This window comes from Acanthamoeba castellanii (genome assembly GCF_000313135.1).
Source record: "Acanthamoeba castellanii str. Neff unplaced genomic scaffold scf7180000084770, whole genome shotgun sequence".
Classification (NCBI taxonomy): Eukaryota; Discosea; order Longamoebia; family Acanthamoebidae; genus Acanthamoeba; species Acanthamoeba castellanii.
The window spans coordinates 244,104-265,351 of NW_004457532.1; the positions used below are offsets into that span (position 1 = coordinate 244,104).

The 21,248-nt window shown below is 58.3% G+C and overlaps 7 protein-coding genes and 1 pseudogene across 7 annotated transcripts; 5 read left to right on the forward strand and 3 right to left on the reverse strand.

The window, feature by feature from the left end:
- Positions 1-28: 28 nt before the first annotated feature.
- ACA1_264350 lies at positions 29-1,329 on the reverse strand (annotated as a pseudogene).
- Positions 1,330-1,618: 289 nt separating this feature from the next.
- ACA1_264360 (uncharacterized protein) lies at positions 1,619-6,088 on the forward strand (the record flags this gene model as incomplete). The annotated part of the gene is made up of 20 exons (XM_004341300.1): positions 1,619-1,735; positions 1,803-1,948; positions 2,013-2,304; positions 2,416-2,623; positions 2,693-2,730; positions 2,885-3,007; positions 3,091-3,143; positions 3,236-3,471; positions 3,560-3,726; positions 3,818-3,879; positions 3,938-4,016; positions 4,091-4,262; positions 4,331-4,410; positions 4,487-4,705; positions 4,791-4,896; positions 4,997-5,103; positions 5,194-5,380; positions 5,440-5,529; positions 5,602-5,911; positions 5,977-6,088. The coding sequence occupies 20 exons, from the start codon at positions 1,619-1,621 to the stop codon at positions 6,086-6,088; spliced, it is 2,904 nt and encodes a 967-aa protein (XP_004341348.1).
- Positions 6,089-6,314: 226 nt separating this feature from the next.
- On the forward strand, positions 6,315-10,597 carry ACA1_264370 (RasGEF domain containing protein; the record flags this gene model as incomplete). Its single annotated transcript, XM_004341301.1, has 14 exons — positions 6,315-6,336; positions 6,488-7,702; positions 7,793-8,275; positions 8,361-8,501; positions 8,593-8,756; positions 8,825-8,947; positions 9,053-9,118; positions 9,271-9,369; positions 9,489-9,647; positions 9,731-9,847; positions 9,949-10,046; positions 10,157-10,262; positions 10,372-10,501; positions 10,572-10,597. The coding sequence occupies 14 exons, from the start codon at positions 6,315-6,317 to the stop codon at positions 10,595-10,597; spliced, it is 2,949 nt and encodes a 982-aa protein (XP_004341349.1).
- Positions 10,598-10,882: 285 nt separating this feature from the next.
- ACA1_264380 (Sformylglutathione hydrolase) lies at positions 10,883-12,329 on the reverse strand (the record flags this gene model as incomplete). The annotated part of the gene is made up of 8 exons (XM_004341302.1): positions 10,883-10,946; positions 11,010-11,122; positions 11,219-11,284; positions 11,375-11,473; positions 11,564-11,611; positions 11,689-11,885; positions 11,985-12,102; positions 12,186-12,329. 8 exons carry the CDS (start codon positions 12,327-12,329, stop codon positions 10,883-10,885), a joined length of 849 nt encoding a protein of 282 aa, XP_004341350.1.
- Positions 12,330-12,486: 157 nt separating this feature from the next.
- On the forward strand, positions 12,487-13,508 carry ACA1_264390 (the record flags this gene model as incomplete). Its single annotated transcript, XM_004341303.1, has 5 exons — positions 12,487-12,864; positions 12,893-13,004; positions 13,102-13,172; positions 13,252-13,370; positions 13,478-13,508. 5 exons carry the CDS (start codon positions 12,487-12,489, stop codon positions 13,506-13,508), a joined length of 711 nt encoding a protein of 236 aa, XP_004341351.1.
- A 621-nt stretch (positions 13,509-14,129) lies between these two features.
- On the forward strand, positions 14,130-17,061 carry ACA1_264400 (uncharacterized protein; the record flags this gene model as incomplete). The annotated part of the gene is made up of 9 exons (XM_004341304.1): positions 14,130-14,155; positions 14,258-14,392; positions 14,476-14,625; positions 14,735-14,863; positions 14,959-15,414; positions 15,544-16,151; positions 16,311-16,557; positions 16,671-16,841; positions 16,914-17,061. 9 exons carry the CDS (start codon positions 14,130-14,132, stop codon positions 17,059-17,061), a joined length of 2,070 nt encoding a protein of 689 aa, XP_004341352.1.
- An 89-nt stretch (positions 17,062-17,150) lies between these two features.
- Positions 17,151-17,736, reverse strand: ACA1_264410 (uncharacterized protein; the record flags this gene model as incomplete). Its single annotated transcript, XM_004341305.1, has 3 exons — positions 17,151-17,267; positions 17,351-17,445; positions 17,514-17,736. 3 exons carry the CDS (start codon positions 17,734-17,736, stop codon positions 17,151-17,153), a joined length of 435 nt encoding a protein of 144 aa, XP_004341353.1.
- Positions 17,737-17,932: 196 nt separating this feature from the next.
- Positions 17,933-21,216, forward strand: ACA1_264420 (ABC transporter, ATPbinding domain containing protein; the record flags this gene model as incomplete). Its single annotated transcript, XM_004341306.1, has 11 exons — positions 17,933-18,612; positions 18,787-18,937; positions 19,028-19,126; positions 19,275-19,458; positions 19,558-19,656; positions 19,758-19,875; positions 19,961-20,301; positions 20,372-20,551; positions 20,657-20,795; positions 20,892-20,990; positions 21,066-21,216. The coding sequence occupies 11 exons, from the start codon at positions 17,933-17,935 to the stop codon at positions 21,214-21,216; spliced, it is 2,241 nt and encodes a 746-aa protein (XP_004341354.1).
- Positions 21,217-21,248: the final 32 nt, after the last annotated feature.

Genomic DNA, 21,248 nt, shown 5'->3' on the forward strand with positions numbered 1-21,248 from the left:
GTGTTCTTGTTTTGTTTTGTCGAACGTTTCAGAAGACGCTCGTCAATGTGAGTCTTCGGGTGGGGTGGGCGAACAGTCCCTGGTCGTGGGCGGCGAGGGTGATGGCCCGCTGCTTCTCGGCTCGGCTCCCGAACTCGATCGTCGCCTCCGTCCGCGACGGGTCCACCTGTACCCGGAGCACCGTGAAGCCTCGCCCGCGCAGGGCCTCGCCTATCGTCGCCTCCGTCCACTCCTTCGGGACCGACTTCAACCGCGCCTGGTTGAGCCACACCCTGCGTGCGCAACAGCACCACGGCAAGTGGTTGGTGAGCAAATGAATAAAGAAACAGAAGAGAAGAGAAGAGAGGGCGGAGGTATACGAGTCGGGGAGAGGGATCTCGGGGAAGTAGGGCGGCAACTGTTGCGTGGGCTGTCCGAGGGGGATGGTGTGCCGCACTTCGTACTTGGACGGGTCGGGACCCACCCGGCTCATGATGTACACCTCCCGCACCTTGAACTCGATACCCTCGAACCGATGCATGTTCTCCTCCATCCACTTGAACATCGTAATCTGCTCACGGGGACCATGGCGCAAGAAGCAAAGCAGTAACTCGTTGGTCAGTCGACAGTCCTGCCGTACGGGAGGGCGCGACGAGCGCACCTTGTCGGCGAACTTGGCGACGGACATGTGGGGCTGAAAGCCGCCGCCGTTGAGGTGGTTGACACGGTCATACCGCGGGTGCGCGCTGAGGATGCGCTCCTGCATTCGATTCAACGAACCTGCCGGCTAGTTCGTGATCTGGATGATCAGATGGCGTGGCGTGCGTGGTTTGTGCGTGCGTGTGCATTAGGTGCCATACCTCATCTACGGGCCGTAGCCACAGGGTGCACGCGTTCTTGTGTTTGAAGTAGCCGAACGGTTCCAGACTGATCCGGAAGGGCTCCACCTGGGCCAAGCGAGCTCGGAGCCGGCGGGCGGCCGCCTCGAAGCCCTCCACCGATATGAATGGATCCACGCTGTGACCACATTTGTGCAAGTCCCGCGCGGTGTGAGCACAACGCCAAACAAAGATGGAAGGAGAAGAAGGTGTACAGGGTGATGTGAGGGCCGCAGCGTATGTTGTCGTTGAGCTGGGTGCGAATGTGCTGGAGGGGCGCGTAGAAGGGGGGAGGCACGAGCAGGGTCACTACGGTCGTCGGCACCTCCTGGGGCTCGCTCGTGTCGCAGGTGGCCCGCAGTGCTTCCTCCTTGAGATGAACGGCTGTCCACGAGGTGCCCTGGCCATGGCTGTGGGTGAAGTAAAAGCTCGCTCGCTCAAGCTCATCCACTTCCCCTTCTTCAAGAAACATTGTTGCCACTGGTCTTATAACTTGTTACGAGTGGTTCGATTATATCGATCATGAGCACATCATATCCTCGACAGAGGGTGCCGGCGTTCCCGATTAGCTGCATTTCAATCAGGTAAAGGTCCAGGTTTCTCTTTCTTTTCTTGGAAGTATTTTCAAAAAAAAACATGCACCGCATAAACGTCGTAAATATAAATCGATTTAACGATTTGATGGACAAAGGAGGGCGGCCACTGGGGCGAGACGGTGGTGTGGCGCAGGTGGGAGGGTGGTGGGTCGTCGCCCACCACTCATGTGCCACTGCTGCCGCGCGCCTTCTGCCACCGACGGCCCAGGGCAGCCCCCGGTGACCGCAGCTCGGCTCGCCCCGGCCTCGCTCCACTTCTTCCGCCACGACGGGCAACTCCTTGTACACCCTCCTCCCTCTCTGCTCACCCATTGGCGCTGCTCATGTGGGCGGGCTGCGTTGTTGGCAGGACGTATGGCGCTTCGGGTCCGAGGTGGTGTGCATAAGCCCAAGCGGGGGCGGCGAGACGCTGGCGGTGGCCACCGCAGGCGGACACGTGTGGGTGCTGCCCGTGCCGCGCCGCCGCTACTTCGTCCTCCCAACGCACAGCGCCAGGTCTTCCTGCCCCACCACCACGACCCCCACCAAGACGATGCTAATGAGTGGTTTCGTGCTGCAGAGTAAACCCGACGACGCCCGCGGGCCGCGATGCGGGCGGCGGGAAGTCAACAGGCCGTAAAGGGAAGAAGGGCAAAGCGGAGGCAGAAGAGGAGGAAAGGGGAGAGGCCCCACCACGGAAGAAGGCGAGGACGGGCGCCGGTTCGGAGGAGGGGGCACCACAGAGAAAGAAGGGCCGGCCGGCTGCGCTGAGGGACCGCAGTCCCGAGGCCTTCTTCGCGAGCCGCACGTCGCCACACCTCCCCCTGTGCCTGGACCGCGCCACGCACGCTCCCTTTCTGCTCGTTACGTTGGTACGTGGCCCACACACCTGCACTCTCCGTGTCGTCTGCCTTACGCACGACACACACGACACAACACACGACACAACACACGACACACACTGTCTTCGTCCATGGCTGCAGCCCAGAACAGACTATGTGACGGACACTCCCTACGGAGTGTTGGTCAGCAGTCCCGTCGTCGGGGTGGCATTGTACAGCGCTGGCACGACGAGAAGGGAGCACGGTGATGGAGGCAACGCCGGAGCGGAGGAGGCAGAGGAGTGGGGGCGGCGAGTGTGCGCCTTTCCGCGGCTCCGAGGCAAGAAGACTACGTCGGTGGCCATCGTGGGTACGCCGCTCGCTCAAGCTGTGCGCCGAACTGGTTTTCGAGTTCAACACTACTCGACCCATTCGACAGTGCCCTATTCGAGCTCTAGCGAGGATGAACAACCAGCGGTGAACAGAGCTCTAACGTACTACGACTGTGCAGGTTCCAATACCTCCAGTCAGACTGGCTCTTGCGTGCCTGGCTGACTCTTCCACACATATTAATAATAATCGTCGGCGTGCTTGCGAGTGTAGAACGCTCTGTACGGCTCTCTTTGGACAGGAGGCCACGGCGCTCAACCAGCCTCTAGTGGTACACGGCGACGAGGACGGAAGTGTCCGCTTTGTGCCCCTTCTGGTGTCCACGCCCTCGCTATCGCGGCCACGTCTGTTGTTCGAGATGAAGGTACTTGCCCGGTCACATTTCACTACGCCTCGCCACCATTCGCGCACCGACTGATTAATATTCATCATGACGATCTTCATCAGGAATCGGTTGAAAACATAGCCGTGTCTGGTTCGGATATGTTCCTGGTGACGGGGTACCGACGGCCGTAGTATGGTGTTGAACTCGGGTATTGCCCATTGCTGATCACACACCACGGCGTAAATGGCCATTACACGCTGTGCCCAGGCGAGGAGGGCAGGTGCTGGTGTGTCTGGCCAACGACAGCGCCGAGTTGGAGTCCCGCGAGTTCCACGTGTCGATGCCCATCACCCAGTCGCGTGTGACCGACAAGTACCTCCTGTTCGCCTCGTCGCGCAAGCTCTACGCCTCCTCACTCCTCGAGCGGAACGAAGGCGAAACCACATTCGAACACAACAGCGAGCTCGATGAATTAGATGCCAACTCCGAACAAGAGGACGCGCGTACGCTCAGCCTTTCACGCAGCGCGACGTCAGCAAAACGACGTTTGCTCGAGCTAACGGCGATCTCGGCGGTGGTGTGGCTGTACAGTCGTCGCTGTGCCGCGGCGAAAGATGCCCTTTAGCTTCTTCCCCCATGCCTTTCCGATCGAGGGCACCATCGGTTGCATGGACGTGGTGTGCGTCCCAGACCAGGCGCCTACCCCGACCCTGCTCCCCATTCCGTCGCGGAAACCGGGCCGCAGGACTCCGCCTCGGGTATGCTAGGCTCTCCTTGCCCAATCGAACTTTTTGTTGAGTCGAGTCGAGTCTAACTCCTTGGAGGTATCTTGTGCGTCTCTGGTCGCAGTACCGAGTGACTGCGCTCAGTCTCGCGGGCAAGCTGCTTCACTTTGACATGCCCGGCCTACGGTACGCGTGCCACACCCATGGGAAACCGTGGCCTTAACGTAGACTGCGGCGTACGCAGTGAGTTGGATGCCCAAATGCAAGAAATGGTCTCCTTCGAGTTCAAGCGCGGTAGCCAGCGTGTCAAGCAGCTCTTGGAGGTGCCCAGCTTAGCGTTTTCGCCCGTTCTCACTCCTTCCTATGGCGCGCTCACATTGCTCTGTGCAATGTGCAGGACATCGACGTGCTGTCTACACAACAGCAAGCATTCGACCAAGAAGAAGCCGAGATCAATCGCGAAATCGAAGCGATCAACAACTCTATCCACCTCGTGTCCGAACACACGTTCGCGAAGAAGAAAGAAGACCCGGCATACCGCAGCCGCATTCCCTATGCGCCGGATGGTGGTACGCTGGTTCCGTGCTGGGTGATCCCCTCCGCAATACAATTGGAAATCGCTCACTGCATTAGCCAGCCCTCGGAATCGGATGCGACGTCAAGCTGAGCGTGGAGCCCTACACACTGAGCTCCGCCCCGAGCCCTCATGCTGTGATGGTACGTACCACCGCTACCATTTTCTTTATAGACAGCCCATTCACCCGCACACTGACTCGCTTGGCCGCAATCGTAGATGAAGATAACATTGGCGAACCGGACTCGCTTCGATCTTTTCCCTTCTCACTGGAGTTGTACGTACCAACCAACCATGTTCCGACTGAACAGTCATGACTCACTACCACCGCCCGGTTGTGTTCGTTTGTTAGTCGTGCTCACTGTGCGAAGTCGCAACGCGGGAGGCGACACCGAGACGTGCTCGCACACATTTCCAATCGACCAACTCCACAAGGTAGTGCATTCAAGCTTGGCTCATTTCGGTCGTGGGTATGCTGGTGTCTGCACTCACTCTTGCGAGCTCTTGCGCAACGCGCATACAGGGAGGGGCATGGTCGGTGCGCGTGCCTATCACTATCGCCTCATTCGCGCCCATACATGTCGACGGCCTCCTCTGCGCGCGATTTACTCCCCCACGCCCCTCGAGCGGTGCGCCATTGGGTACGGCTGACGCCAGATAGCAGCACGAAAGGTGGTGCCGATGCCTTCAGTTAACTAATGTCTGGCGTGGGCATGAACTCGTCTCTAGGTCAAGGTGTCTGCCTGTCTCTATGCAGTCGCGGGTTCGATATATTCCACCTGTTCTGTCCTCCGTCCTTCGGTGCCAAGTCGAAGCACAGCCGCGCAAAAGCCACGGTTGTCTCCCTCCTTCTTAGATGAACGGCTGCGAAGCCAGGCTTGCTCACACGTATGTGTGACCTTTGTGGTCCGACGCGGACGGCGCAGATGGGCGAGGAGGCACAGCTCTCGACCAACGCTCAGAGGACATCGTTTTCGATCACCCTCCAGCCTCCGCCTCGACCCTCGGCAGATCCATCGAGCACGCAGGACACGGCCCTGCTTGACCTCCTGTCTGTCCTCTTCGGCTTCGGCCAGCAAGGCGAAGGCAACGAAGGAAATGAGGGCAAGCGAGGTACCATCCATGCTACACCCGGTGGCCAGTGAATGTGCGCGAGCTGACATCGTTTCTAGTCTCGTCCCGCACAAGGGCTTCGCTGGTTACCTTCCAGGGCGACGCCGTGTCGATTCGTGCCAAGCAAGCCACCCTGTCACTTCGCAAAGGTATCTCTCTCTCTCTCTGATTCACTCAAGCGCGTGTGCGCTACTCACGCCGTCGCGCGTCTATCGGAACAGTTGCCATTAACGAAGCCTCCTCGCTGCCGGCCTACGTGGTGACGATCTACTGTGCCTCGTGGCTGGCGCCGCTCCTGCGCGCCGGACTGCTTGGCCGTGTGCTCGCCGCGCAGGCGCGCGGACCACAAGGCAGCAACGCCTCACCGGAGCGGCTGCAGGCATCTGTCTGGGCGAGGACCTACCGGGACATAGCCCTCAAGAAGGCCCAGATGCTGTACCAGACGCTGCAGACCCAGGTGGAAGGCGACCTGCAGCGCGCTGTGCGCGACCTTCAGCGACTACGCGACGCTCAACTGCCGGGCAGTTCCGGGTTCGTTGGTCCACCAGCTGCTTGCCCGCCGCACACCTTTGTGCTCACAAAGGTGGCGCGTACAGGTGCCACGAGTCGGTGGCGGAAGCGAACGACCGGCTGCGGGATCTTGCCGAACAGGTCAAGGCTCGCTACAAGGCCCTGCGCGAGCACACCGACGCCACCCTCCTCCTCTGAGCGTGCGTGGCTTTGGACGGCTTGACCGCGGTATTACGTAAACGCGCAAATTAATTATGCCGACAATTATTGGCAATAAACAGCACCCGAGACCTTGCACCAACTGCCCCCTTGTTCGTGCTGGCCGACAGGGCGCGTTGGGGTGCTCGAGGACTTGACTCTTTCCGTCCCCTGCATCCTTGTTCGTTTGATCACAGATTCGCCGAAAGAACGAACAAGACCGAAGATGAGCTCGCAACCCGCCACGGGTAAGCTGCACCGCCCCTTGCACCCTCGAAATCACGTCCACGTGATCTCCTGCACCCCCCCCCATCTACACCACAACTCCCCATCTTTTGCCTCTTGTGATTTGGTTCTATTTTATTGATGTTTTTTTGTTTGTTTTTTTGTTTTTCGCAGCAGGAAACGGGTCCACTATCAAATTCCACAAACCCCCTCGCCCTCCACGCAAGGGCACGACGGCATTGCCTCCCATCCCGGCTTCGCCTCAGCATCCGCCCCCCTCTGCCAATTCTTCTTCTCCCGCTCCCATTCCTTCACTTGCCACATCCGCCCCCACGATTTCCTCCGCTGTTCCTCCAACGCCGGCTTCGCCTCCCGTTGCAGCTGACGAGGGCAGCAGCCCCATCTCTTCACCGCCCTCTCTTGAATCTCCTCCTTCTAGCCCCGCCATCATGGGTGAGCGGTCACTCGTAAACAAATTTCTCATTCCGAACAATCCATCCCAATCGCAACAAAAGCGCTTCTCGCTCGGCCTACAGCGCCAACCCGCCAAGGACAAGGAGAAAGACGCCAGGAATCGATCGTCCCCCTCTAGCAGCCCCTCTCCCCTTTCCCCTTCTTCCGCTTCTACATCTTCGCTCTCTGTCCCCGTCTCTCACATCTCGGCGTCGTCGCCCGTGGTGCTGGGGCTGAGCGAGGCGCTCATCAACGCTTCGCTCTCGACGAGCCCCTCCGTCCGGACGCCGCTCTACAGCAGCGCGGCCAAGCTCGCGCGAGAGGACTCTATCTCGGAAATGCTGGCCGACTCGTCGGACCCGTTCCTGCTCAAGGTCATCCCCGTCTTCAAGAAGCTGGCGGGCGCCAACAAGCAGCTCATCGTCATCTCCAAGTCCGCCTCGCGCACGGTCGAGGCCCGGCCTAAGAAGGACGAGGCCTCGGCGCGGGCCTACACGCTCAACAATCAGCTGGTGCTGGCGCAGGAGAATCTCAACAAGGCCAACGAGGACTTCCTGGAGCGCCTCCGCGAGACCGCCCGCGATCAGTCGCCGGCGTCGCTGGTGGAGCTCCTCAACATGGCGGCCGCCGTGGCCAGCTCGACGTCGTTCCTCGTTAACTGCTGCAAGGCCGTCACCATCGAGCTCGCGGGCCGCGACCTCTTCAAGCAGGTGCTGCAGGCCACGCGCACCGTGCGCGATGCCCTCACCCTCGCCATCGACAGCATCAAGGACGGCATTCCGCCGCCGCAACTCATCGCGCACCTGCCCGAGGCCGAGAAAAAGTTGCAGGCCGCCGTCACCACCGTCAAGCAGTCCACCATGCAGCTCGTCACCGCTCAGGCCACCATCGTCGGCGACAATTTTGTTTCCGCTGCACGTAAGCAGGAAATCCTCGGTGCGTCATTCCGTCACGTGATGGGTTTTCCCTTCTCGGCATGCCACACACGACACACACTCACTCACTCACTTGCGATCACTATCACAGGAGCGGTACGAGCGGCTGTGGCGGCATCGACAAAACTGCTGTGGCTGCGCGAGTCGGGCGAAGGCGAGGAAATCGTGAATGCGGCCAAGGTGACGGCGGTAACGGTGAGCCAACTGTCGGCTGCGGTGTTGGAGGCGGCCAACGACGATCTCATACTTGCCTACGAGAACTTCCGACAACTCTTCACCGACTCCGTGGCGGCGCTCAAGGAGGCCCTCGCCAACTACATCGAAGAGACCAAGAGCATCTTCTCCGAGAAGGAGCGCGCCGCCAAGTCCTCGCCCGTCTTTGAGAAGCTGCGCGCGGCCATCCTCCAGCTCGTCGCCACCACCGACCTCCTCTCGTGCGTGGGACTCGCCAACCTCGGTTCCAAGTCCCCTGTCGTCGCCGACGAGAACATCGCCTTTGCCCGCAAGGTTATGGACGAGGTGTCCCTCCCGCCTCCACCCGAGTCTCCCGCACGCGAGGAGGCTGAAAACAACAGTACCCACTCGTCTCTTTCGATTTGCTGGATCTGATGTGTTCACTCACGACACGCACACACACGACACACACGATACACAATTAGAGGATAATGGGGAGGCCAACGTCAATATTTGGAAAGAGCCTGCGGACAGTCCGGCCAATATCATCCTCAACGAGCAGGGGCGACTTCGCGCCGCCTCGCTGAACAAGCTCATTGAAAAGCTCACCTCGCCTGCCGCTCCCGGTACGCCGGCCTGCCATCTACGTCCTCGACCACCCTCCACCTTCCGTTCGCTCGCTCACTCGCTCGTTCTGCTCGTGGTCGATTGTCGTAGACATGCGCATGGTGAAGACGTTCATCACAACCTACCGTTCCTTCTGTACGCCGGGGCAAATCATCACCAAGCTCCTGCAGCGGTTCGACGTGCCCGCCCACCTCACCGCCGAAGAACTTCCCGTTCAGCTGCGAGTCTGCAACGTGTTGCGACTCTGGTCCGAGGTTGGTCTCCTTTTTGTTTGAGGCTGTGTGGTGTGTGTGTGTATTTTGCTCACGACGGTGATGGACAGGCGCACATTGATGAATGTTCTCCAGAGGAGCTTGCGATGTTGGAGAACTTTGTGGAGACCAAGCTCCGCAATAGCCAAGGATACTCTAAATACGGAGAAAAGATCAGCGAACTCATTAGCAAGGTGTGTGCCTCTCTGTCGCCTTGTCGAGATCGTGACACTCACCTCCTCTTCGTCGTCATCGTTCGCCTTCTTCTTCTTCTTCTTCCTATTCTTGTCAAACAACAGAGACACAACCCCAACACACAAGAAATCGTCCAGCAGGGACTCATCGAAATGAAGATCGAACCCAAGGTCTCGCCCCCCTCCCCCATCTCTGCGGGTTCACATGATTTTATTTTGTATTTTGTTATTTTTCAAAACGGTTTGAATAGTTTTCCATTTCAAAAACATTTATATTATTTCTAACTTGCGAGCGCCTGTCGCCCGTGTTCTGGTGTACACAGATTCCCCTGTCCCCGGCTCGACTCTTGTCCGTGTTCGACGAAATTCAAGTAGCGCGACAGCTCACGTTGGTCGACTTTGACATCTATTCGACCATCAAGGTACTCTACTCACCCTCAAGCCCTTTGTCCAGTGGTGCGCCTTGACAAGGACGCGACAAATTAATGTTAATGACCCATTTGCCGCCACACGGGTGTAGCCTGTGGAGTTGTTGAACCAGGCGTGGAACAAGCCGAAGCTGAAGTACCGGTCGCCCAACGTGCTTAGGCTCATTGGAAGGTCTACCGCCATTTCCATGTGGGTCGCCTCATGCGTCCTGTGGCAGCCAACACTCAAAGAGCGCATCCGCGTGCTCACCAAACTCATCAACATCGCTGATGTACGTCCCCATCCGCAGCTTCTGGCTTTCGGTTGGCTGATGACTGATCGTTACAAAACACACACACACACACACACCAACAGCACCTCCGAAAGATGAACAACTTCAACTCGCTAATGGCTCTGATCGCTGGTCTCAACACTGCTCCCATCTATCGGCTCAAGCACACACGCGAGGGCCTGTCGCCCCAAACCATCAAGGTACGCGAGACCTATCGTAGTTGGTCTCTTGCTCCCCCCCCCCGTAAAGCCCACTGGAGCAACTGCTGACGGCACGTCCCCCTTCCACATGGGTACGGCAGACTTTCCAATCCCTGGAGCAGCTCATGTCCAACAACCAGTCCTTCCTGAACTATCGGACGGCCCTGCACAGCGTCGACCCTCCCTGTATCCCTTTCCTGTACACACCGCCAGCCCCCCCCCCTCTGAATTTATATATTCATGCGTGACGTGGTTGGAGAGCACCTCGGAGCTAACGTTTATCACTGCTGTTATTCGAACCACGTGCAGAGGTGTTTATTTGACGGACTTGACCTTCTCCGACGACGCCAACCCGGACGAGATCAACGGGCTTGTCAACTTCGGCAAGTGGGAGCTCATGTACAACATCATCGCGGTATGCTGTCTCCTCCCTCTCCACCGCTTGCCTTTCACTTCACTTGTGTCATCTAGCGTGGGTCGGGCACTCGAAACCTGTTTCCAGCTTACTGAGTGTATTATTGCAGGAAATTCAACAATATCAACAAATCGCCTACAACTTCGAGTACGTGGATCACATCGCGTCCTTCCTACGAGAGCTGCCGCAGAACAACGACAGAGACATGTTCGATCTCTCCAAGGCCTTCGAACCCAAAGGTGCGCGCTTCGTGCCCCTGTGTCTCTCCTGCGTGTAGCAAGCTCATGTGTGGGCGTTGTCGTGTGGCAGGTGCCGCCAAGACGGACATTGCATAGACTGGAGACAAATGAGGAGACGGAGACACGAGTAGTTGCACACGGCGTTGTGGGTGGCGGACAGTGCGTTTGGGCGCGCCAAGGCGACTGGGCGTGAGTCCGGACGCATACACCCGCACACCAAGCGGCGCGATTAATTTTTGCCATACTATTTATTACTTCCTTCTCTTGCCCGTCACTGGGGGCCTTGCGGAGTCATCACAAACCCTTGAGTGGTTGGGGATTTGAGGGGGGGGGGACAAGGCCAAGGTGTCGGCCATCTGGTCAGTACTTGGCCTTGGCGAGTCAATTGAGGTGCGCGGCGTGGTGTGAGAGGTGGTCCTCAATGAACGTGGAGATGAAGTAGTAGCTGTAGATGGGAGGGGAAGAGTTGTGAGGAAACGAGCAAGGGAAAGCGAAGAAGCGAGTGTACCTGTGGTCGTAGCCCTCCTGCATGCGCACCTGCACCTTGTGCGAGGTGCCCTTGGCGGCAGCCTCGAAGTCCTCAGGCTTCAGCTGCTCCTTCAGGAACTTGTCGTCAGAGCCCTATGGGGGGGGGGACAACGGACGGACGGAGCTCAGTCGACCATGTAAGGGCGGGTTCTGCGCAAGTCCCAGTATACAGGGAGGGGTACTACTTACCTGGTCGATGAGAATATCAAGGGCAGGACCGGAATAGCTCTGCACCAAGTGGGTGGCATCGTATTCCTGGGGAGAATAGCTGGGGTCAGGACGGCAGCGCAAACGCTGGGAGTTTGCTTCTTCAGGCGCGTGAGCGAAGTGTGGGAGTGCACCAACCTTCCAGGCGTCCTTGTTCTCTCCGAGGTAGCCGGAGAAGGCCTTGAGACCCCAGGGGCAGTCCACGGGATGGCAGATCGGTGCAAAGGCGGAAACAGACTGGCGACCCGACGAAGAAGAGCCGAGGTCAGAACTACTACTACCCCCAAACGCGTTTGGGGAGGGGGGCTTTGCAAGGCAAGAACCTACCTTGTACATGCCCGGGTTCTTGAGCGCACAAATGAGAGCTCCGTGACCCTGATCGCGACGATGTAGTGAGCACGACAGGGTTATTCCATAACGAGGTTGAGGCAAGCGGACGAAGTCATTCGTACCCCCATGCTGTGGCCGAAGACGGAGACGCGAGAGGGGTCGACGGGAAGGTTGGCGTTGACGAGCTGGGGAAGCTCCTTGGTCACGTAGTCGTACATACGGAAGTGCTTCGCCCACTTGGGCTCCGTGGCGTTGACGTAGAAGCCCGCGCCGAACCCAAAGTCCCACGACGCGTCGGCACCCTCGATCTCCACACCACCTTGGCAGAGACAGACAGGTCGATTAGAGATTCGTCCTAAACGTGTGTGGTGGAGCGCCAGAGGCTCGAGAGACAGCGGCGAAGAGGAGGACGGCGTACGAGGGCTGGTGTCGGGGCAGATCAGAGCGAGGCCGTGCTTGGCGGCAGCGCGCTGAGCGCCAGCCTTGGTGATGAAGTTCTCATCGGTGCAGGTGAGGCCTGAGAGAAAGTACACAACCTACCAACGTGGTGACGTTTAGTGGGGAACGCGGAAGCGAAGACGTGCTTTGGAGAAAAGGGGGGGCAGCGAGTATTGTGTACAGGCACTTTCTGGCCCTCCTGCGCCTGTGGGGGCAGGAAGACAGAGAACTTCATCTCGCATGAGAGCGCATCGCTGTAGTGCTGGAAGCGCTGAACAAGTCCTCCACAGCACTTGGCGCTCGAAAGTTGCTTCAGCTGGGCCATCTCTTCTTTGGATCTATCACAAAGTGGCAAGGCAATGAAAAGGAAATCAAGAGAAAAGAATAGGCGAAATTTCGCCACAACGCTGACGTGGTGCGGTAGCCCCACACGAGTGCTTGCTCATCGTTGTTGGACGTAAGAGCGCATATAAGATCAGGAGATGAAATTCGTCACTGGATCGATGATGGCTAAGCTGTGCCTCGGCATGGTGCTGTCTGTGCTGGTGCTGGGCGCGATGGGATCACCGCTCTACATGGATGTCCAAGAAGGTGGCAAGAAATGCTTCCTCGAGGACGTGCCGAAAGATACGCTGGTCCTGGTCAAGTACACGAGTTCGCAGAGGTACGCTGGAGATGACCAGCGCGACGGAGAGCAGAAGGGGTGGATCGTTACCGTCGACGGCCCCTCCAACGAATTCATCGCCCGAAGGGAGCTCGGCAATGAGGGCCGCTACGCATTCACCGCTCAAGTTGGCGGAGAGCACAAGATTTGCCTTCAAACCAACACGGGCAAGTGGTTCTCACAGGGTGCTGAATTTGTATGCCCCCCCCCTCCACCTGCGGCAGTTCAGCGACCACACGCCCACTCACCTCGCCTATCAGGAGCTGCAAGTGGACATTGAGACGGGAGTAGGCGCTACGGACTATGCCGAAGTGGCCCGCCTCGAGTCCTTGAGCGGTACGCATCAAACCTTCCATGGCCTGGCTCGACTTTGTTTCCTCCCGTCGCTGTCGGGTTCTGAACCACTGTCGTTTGCCTCTTCTCCCTTGAACAGCGATGGAAGTTCAACTGCGTCAGTTGAACGATGCCGTGCACGAGATCATCGGCGAGCAGCTCTACCAGAAGGTGCGATCGGTGCTTCTCTTACTGCAGGACGCGCCACATCACACTCACTCGCATCACTGCATTGATGCCTCCACCACAGAGACGCGAGATGGCGTTCAGGGACACCAGCGAGTCCACCAACAGCCGTGTGATGTGGTGGTCCGTTGGCCAGACCCTTCTTCTCATCGGATCTGCCTTCTGGCAGGTTCGACACCTCAAGTACGTACCTTGCCAAGCACCACCTCAACCATATCGTGGACCGGCTTGTTGGTGTTGTAGCGCTGACAACGTGGTCATCCTTCCTTGTGCTCTCGTCTCCACGACAGGAACTTCTTCCATCAGAAGAAGGTCGTGTAAGCACAAATACGCCACGACAAGCAAGCAGGCAAGCAAGCAAGCGAAGGAGGGCAGGGCTGCACAATCGAGGGCTTTTATTTATCTCCTGTGGCTTCTCTGGAGGACGTTGGAAGTTGTGCTTGTCTGCGATGAACCTCTTCAACAACACCTCCACCGCCCGGGCCAAAAAGAAAGAAGGGCAGAAAAAGACTACAAGATACGGAAAAAAACGATTTCTAACATTCTTGAGGAACAAGATAGAACGCTGTAAGTGACCACGATGGCCGACTTTCCAACCCCGTAGGATTCCCCCCTTGCGCTCTTTGTTTTGCAGTATGCTGATGCGGCACATGCTTGCAGAGGGCCGAAATCCAATTCCGATTTTAGGCGCTTGCTGAGCACCCCTGCTCGTGCCTCGACAGATGGCGATGACCGAGGGCGCTTCCGCCGCCCCGCCAAGCCGACGGGCCGCCTGTACCTTTCTCGCTCGCTAGAGTTTGGGGGGGGGGTGCTGCACACTTGGCCCTGGGCCCATGCTTACGTCCTTCCCACTTGCATGCACACTTCATCAGCGATTTGGAGGATCATGAACAACAGAAGGAAAAGGAGCGGAAGGCCAAAGAGAACAAGGCCCGGCACAAGATGTATGCAATCACCCTTCGCTTTCCGTGCACAATGCTGCACGCGCGGCTCAACGCTAGCGGTGCTGGCGCTGCCGCGGCCTTCTAACTTGACTGCTTTCTTTTGCAACTTCGCCGTACCCACACAAGGCGAAAGCAAAAGGAGGCCGAGGAGCAGAAGTACAGGGATCGCGCCAAGGAGCGACGAGACGGTGCCAACCCCGACTACGAGGCCGGTGCCGAGCTTCGCCCTGCGGGCTTCCAGTCCGTGGCTCCCCCAGAAGGGTGCGAGCCCTCCCCCCCCCTCCCCCACACTCTTTCTCTTGCACCACCGCCCTCTCTTAACACGGTTGACCGAATTGACCCAGGGTGTCTTCGGAGGAGATGCGCAAGAAGGAGATCGAAGAGAGCAAATACCTCGGTGGAGACATGGAGCACACCCACTTGGTGAAGGGCCTCGACTACTCGCTGCTGCACAAGATCAGGAGCGAACTGGAGAAGGAGAAGCGCATGGAAGCGTTCGTGTCCCACCCCCACGTAACCGTGGCACTCACTTTCATGTGCTCACGAGTGGTGCGGACTTGACAGCTGACGTATGTATATATTTATATATATATTTCTATCCAGTGAGGAGGAGGATCAAGAAGAGGTGACCAAGGAGGCAGCAGCACCGGCCAAGCCCGTGTTCCGCACGCCTCTGGCGCAGAGCGTGCACCATCTCCTCTTTGAGCAGAACGATTTCATGATCAAGCACCGGTATTGTACCCTTTGGCCCCACCAATGGACGTAGTACCACTCGTGCTCTGGGGCGGCAGAGAGTACTCACCATGGTGTACGCGGGTACACATTAGGGTGGAGCTGGGCAGGGAGAACGGGAAGGTTCGTCCGGTGGACCGCTTCATGAAGGGGCGCACGACGTTCGTCTTCGACATGACGGACCTGAGCGCCGAGCTGCCCACCACGCTGCTCCGCAGCAAGGAGGACTGCCCCAAGATCCAGGAGCGCATGGTGGGCAGCATTAACGAGGACGTGCTCAAGCGAGTTACGAAGATCATGAGCTACCTGCGCCCCAGGGAAAGAAGGAAGAAGGACAAGAAGGCCAAGAAGCCGAAGGACCGGGATCACGACGACGCTGGTGGCGAAGGTCGCGACAGAGCGGCGCCCATGGACGTGGCGGTCGAAGTCGAGGAGAAGAAGCCCGCCGAGAAAACCGGCGTCGCGCCCGACCTCACCGATCTCATGTCGCTCGGATTCCTCAAGCCGGTCGCCAAGACGAACGCGCAGCCCAAGGCTCTGGAGGAGGACTCGTACGTTTCCTCCCGCCACACGTGCTCGTGCGGTGTTGCGTCGAAGGGGGCAGAGTGTCTGGTCTGACGTGACGTGACGTGACCTGATCGTTTGGTTCCGTCCCCTCATCACCACCACCACCACCATAGGATCTTCCCGGACGTGGGCGACTACGTGTGCTTGCCCACGGCAGAGCAGATAGAAAAGACGAGGCTCAAGAAGCTGGCCGAAATGGAGGCGAAGAAGCAAGAGGCGGCGGCCGCCGCCGCCGCCGACGCGCAGACGATTAAGACGGAAAAGGCGCAGGAGAAGGAGGAGTTCGAGGGAGACGAAGAGGAGATGGCGTTGCTCCGGGAGCTGATGGGCAAGCAGCAGCCGCAGCAGACCAGCAGCCTGCACGAGCGGGAGCTCAAGTATCGCGAGCAGACCAAGGGCAAGGACTACTTCGGCAACGTGAAGGACGACGGGGAGGAGGAAGAGGAGGAGGTCTACGTGCCCAAGCTCAAGATCAAGGACGCCGCCGCCGATGCTGTCAAGCCCCCGCCCGTGGCGCACCCCGGCGGCACCGACGATACCAACGAGGTGGAAATGGAGCTCGAGGACGACGAGGGCGTCCCCACGCTGCCTCCCAGCACGGCGACGTACCCGGCCTACCCCGAGCCCTGCGCCGGTCCGCAGATGCCGGCCATGCCCGGACCGGGCTATCCCGAAGCTGCTCCCTACCCCGAAGCGCCCTACCCCGAGCCTTACCCTGCGGGTACCTCGCGCTCCACAGAGTTCTCTCTCTCTCTCTCTTGTGTGTGTGTGTGTGTGTGTGTGTGTGTGCGTGTGTGTGCGTGTGTGTGTGTGTTTGGGTGTCACACATGCTCTGCTCAGACCCAGTACTGACGCATTTGTGCGCACCTGCGTGCTGCAGGTGGAGAAGAGGCATGGGCCTATCCGAACACAGATGAGCAGTACGGCGCCGGAGGAGAGGCGGGCAAAAAGGCCGCGCCGGACGTGGCAATGGTCAAGACCAAGACGCTTTCCGAGCAGGAGAAGAAGGACCGGGGCATGGCCACGGTGTTCAGGCGTGACGACAGCGTGCTCAAGCGTAAGACCACCGACAAGCGCGAGCTGGATCCCAGCTTCGTGTCCGAGAACTACACCGAGTGTTACCCAGGGTATGTACCCTGATGAGACCGTCTTCTCTTTCTTCTTCCTCCTCTTCCTCTTCCTGTTGTTGTTGTTGGTTGTTAAACAAGCTTCCCTCATCTTGTCACTGTGCTTGGCGCAGGGCCTACGAGTCTTCGTTTACGACGGCGGTGGTGGAGGAGGGCGACAGCGATGACGACGACCTCTCCAAGATGGACATGGGCACCAAAGCCCGCAAGCGCATCAAGCCGTGGCACTTTGAGAGCGATGCAGCCTGGAACAAGTTCAACGACACCCTCGAGGCCACGCCCAAGTACTCTTCTTCACAGATCGTGATGATGATGATGGTGCAGTGAGGTGCTGACGTGGTGGGTCAACATCTCAGGGCGGCGTACCAGTTCGGCGTCAAGATGGGCGACGGCCGCAAGAAGGATCTTAAGAAGAATGCGAAGAAGAGCAAGGAAGCCAAGATCAACCAGGAGCTGCAGAAGATCAACAACCTCATGAGCAAGCGCAAGCCAGGAGGGCAGTAGGCGGCGACCAACGACCGCCTTCCTCCTTGCGAGTGTACAGGGAAGAAAGAAAGCGAAGTGCTGAGGAGGCGTGAGTGCGTGGGAGTGACCTATTTCTCTTTGAAGGCTTCAAGGTCGATGGCCATCTGATCCCTCTCCTTCATTTGCTGCTTGCGCCGATCTCGCATCGACACCTCCACCAGCTTCCGCTTCACCTCGTACTGGACCTGGTGGCCATCCACCGGCGGCATGAAACCGGTAGGTGTGGTGAGTTGGGGTGGTAGAAGAACGGGGGAGCATGCAAGTGTACCTGGTCATAGGCGTCTTGGGCAGCCTGGGTGAGCAACTTACTCAGCAATGCCGCATCTCCCGCCAAGATAGGATCGATTTGTGCTTTAACCACTTCTGTGCCTACGCTGATGGTCGTTAGAGATAACGTTGCGTTTGCAAAATGCGCGAGGGGAGAGGGCTACCTCCGCCACGAGCGGTGACCTCCACTATGCCGCCCGATTTGCTGAGAGAGTTACCCACCACCTCGATTTCCTGGAGGTGATCGAACATGCCACCGCCAAGGGGCTGGCCCTGGTCATCGGTTGCCAGGCCCCGCTGCACGGTCCGCAACAACGGGACCGCAGAGCTTCTCGTCCCGCGTGGCGAGAACGCGCATCGAGCAAGGGACGCGGTGCTGCGGTTCATCTTGATGATGTTGATTTTTATTTTTATCGAGATTTTCTTTTCCCATTTTCCTTCAACAAGACTTGGGAAATTGGGGTCTCCCTGACGTTGTTGTGTGGGGTGTAGCTGAAGCCCCAAATCGCCATTTGACAGCTGCATCTGCCGGAGCGAGACATCTGGGCACAAGCTGCCGCAGCGGCAGCAGCCTCAAACGATAATGGAGAAGGCCAATCTCACAAATCTTATGAAGAAATTGGGGCAGCGAGCCCGACACTGCTACCCGCCATTCCTCTCGCTCAAGACCTACCCGGTAGTCGGACCCCTTCTCTTTCAATCACTTCGCACCCTTTGGAGCCGAAAGGAGCAGGCTACGGCAATCTCGGCGGTTACAATTAGCGCAATCTATCTCTGGAAGAAATGGAAAGCCGTGCTGATTGGGGAGAAGGCCAAGCGATCATCATCGAAATCACTGCAGCGAGGGAAGGGACTTGCCGATGGCACGCGCACCTCCATCGCCATGGTGGATAGCACCTTCCTCCGACGACTCTGGCGGCTTCTCAAGATTCTCTATCCCTCTCTGCATTCGAACGAATCCCTCGTCACGTCTCTCCTCACTCTCCTCCTCCTCGCCCGCACTCTACTGAGCCTCAAGATCGCCGAGGCCATGGGCTATAACGCCAAGTGCCTCGTGCAGCGCAAGCTCGACCGATTCATCTTCGGCGTCATCGCTTTGGGAATCGTGGCCATCCCGACCGTCATTGTAAATTCCGGCGTTGCCTACTTCACGCAGATGCTGTCTCTCCTCTATCGCCGACGATTAAGTAGGCACGTGCACAAGATGTATCTCTCCGACCTTGCCTTCTACAAGGCCAACTTCGGTGGCAACATCGACAACATGTACACCCCACTCTCCCACCTCTCCTCGTCCACTTTTGATTGTTTTTTTGTTATATTATTAAAAATTAATATTATGAATATATAATAATATATGTAGCATAAATGTATATTGATTTTCGTAAATTAAATCAATCAATTAATAATATCATTTTCCTAATAATGATAAATGCACAGCGACCAGCGGGTGGCGCAAGACATCGAGCGGTTCTCGTCCTACTTGGCCAACCTCTACGGCAACGTGTTCAAGCCTGTCACCGACCTTGCTCTCTTTACTTCCAAGGCACGTCTCGAATCTCCTCGCCTCGCTCTCCCCGCACACGAGACCGTCCGGACGCGGTCTATCTTTGTTCCTGACCTCTTCATTTTTCAATGACACGCGCGCACAACACAACACACGCACACACCGGCGGTACAGTTGAGCGCTGTGATAGGGTATCGCGGTCCTCTCCTCATGTACATCTACTACATTATAAGCGGCCTCTTCCTGCGCTGGATCATGCCACCATTTCCCAAGGTAGGCCTCAGGCTTTCCCCGCATAGTTTCTTAGTCTAGAGGCCGCTCACACGACACGACACGACACGACACGACACGACACGACACGACACGACACGACACGACACGACACGACACGACACGACGCCCCTGGCGCTCTCGTCCGCAGCTTACGGCGCATCAACAGCGGCTCGAAGGCGACTTTCGGCTCCGGCACTCGCGGCTCATTGGAAACAGTGAAGAGGTGGCCTTCCTCCGCGGCTCGTCGCGAGAGCGGCAGATCATCAACGCCGCGTTCGACCGCGTCTACGCCCACGCCGGCAACATTTTCAGGAAGCAGGCCGTTGTGTCCAGTGCGTTTGCGTTCACACTACCCACCAACCCGCCCGAGTGCCGAGAAGCTAACTCTCTCCCCCCCCACCCGCGCGTGCGGTTCGTCTTCCTTCGCAAAGTCGTGGACGAGCTGTTGGTTAAGTATGGTGCAACGATGGTGGGCTATTCTGTCGTCGCGTTCCCCGTGTTCGGTGGGACCTACAACACGCGACTTTCGGGTACTCCAAGCTTGGAGATGACCACCCAACTCTGTTATGCACGCGCGCGCGCGTGTGTGACCTACAACTGACCTGTTGTGTCGCGTGTGTCGTCTCCACAGGCTGGTCGCAGATGGGCGAGCTGCCGTTCCGAGAGGTCGATTCACTTCAATCGGAGATAGCGGCGTCGGTGACGGGCGACTACGTGCGCAACACGCAGATCCTCATCAATTTGGCGCGGTACGTGTGCAGCGGGCTCCTTCTCCGTGCAGACGCGTCGCCGCGCGCGCACACCCGCTCAATCGCGTTGGATGTTCGCGCGCAGAGCAATCGGGCGATTGGTGATGCTGCACAAGGAGATCAACCTCCTCGCCGGCTACACGGGTCGGGTGTGGGATCTGCTGGCGCTACTGGAGACCTTACAAGACAAGGGGGCGGCAGCCCCTCGCAAGCCCACAATCCCGCGGCTGATAGAAGGCGGCGGAAGAGGAGGAGGAGGAGAAGAAGAAGACGAGGGCTCCACCGCGCTCCGCGGAGAGTACGAAGAAAGCGACCACACCAAGCTGGAGGACGTGTCGATCGTGACCCCCGACGGCCTCGTGCTGGTGGAGGGGCTCACGTTCGACCTTCCCTACGGCAAGAACCTCCTCATCTACGGGCCCAATGGTACCGCATGCGCGCAATTCATCTGAACCAGCAGCGCGCACACACTCTGCTCAGACATGTCTCTGTGTAGGGTCGGGCAAGAGCAGCCTGTTCCGGGTGCTTTGTGGCCTGTGGCCGCTGGAGCGAGGCCGCATCACGCGACTGCCTGCCGAGGAGATCCTGTACATCCCCCAGCAGCCCTACCTGTCCTACGGATCGCTCCGTGACCAGGTCATCTACCCTCACTCACCGCTCGACTTTGAGGCCAAGGGTACGACAGACTCCCCTCTTCTCCCGCACGCGACGTGTCCCCCCACCCCCCAAATAGCCACAACCAGCGGCTGTGTTGACCCGTCGGTGATGGTGCGGGGTACAGGTACCTCGACAGAGCAGCTCGAGAACATCATGCACAGCCTCAACCTCTACTACCTCGTACAGCGCGAGGGGTGGGACAAAGTCTCTGATTGGAATGAGGCCCTCTCCGGCGGAGAGAAGCAACGCCTTGTACTTGCCCGGTGCGTCTTACTCACGCTTGTGGCGTGAGGTGCGCAAACCGTTTCGGTCCCTCACCGGGGAAGCTGCCCTCTCTTTGGCGTGTACAACCCCAACAGGCTGCTGTACCACAATCCACGTTTGGCCGTGATGGACGAGTGCACGTCGGCCGTCTCGTCCGAGGTCGAGTCTTTTATTTATCACGAAATGAAACAAAGGTTCGTGGTTGGTGACGTCTTTCTAACAGAACAGGGAATATGAGAGCGTGGCTCACGTGGGTGTTTGGGTGTCAGGGGCATCTCCTGCATCACGGTGAGCCACCGGCGGCGAGTGTTATGGCGGTTTCACGACTACCTCTTGCAGCTGCATGGCGATGGGACGTGGGACTGGCAGCAAATCGACCAGAAGAAAGAGGAGGCCTTCAAAAACAACTACACCTACTGACGGCTCTGCCCGTCACCAATTTTGCCTTGCAC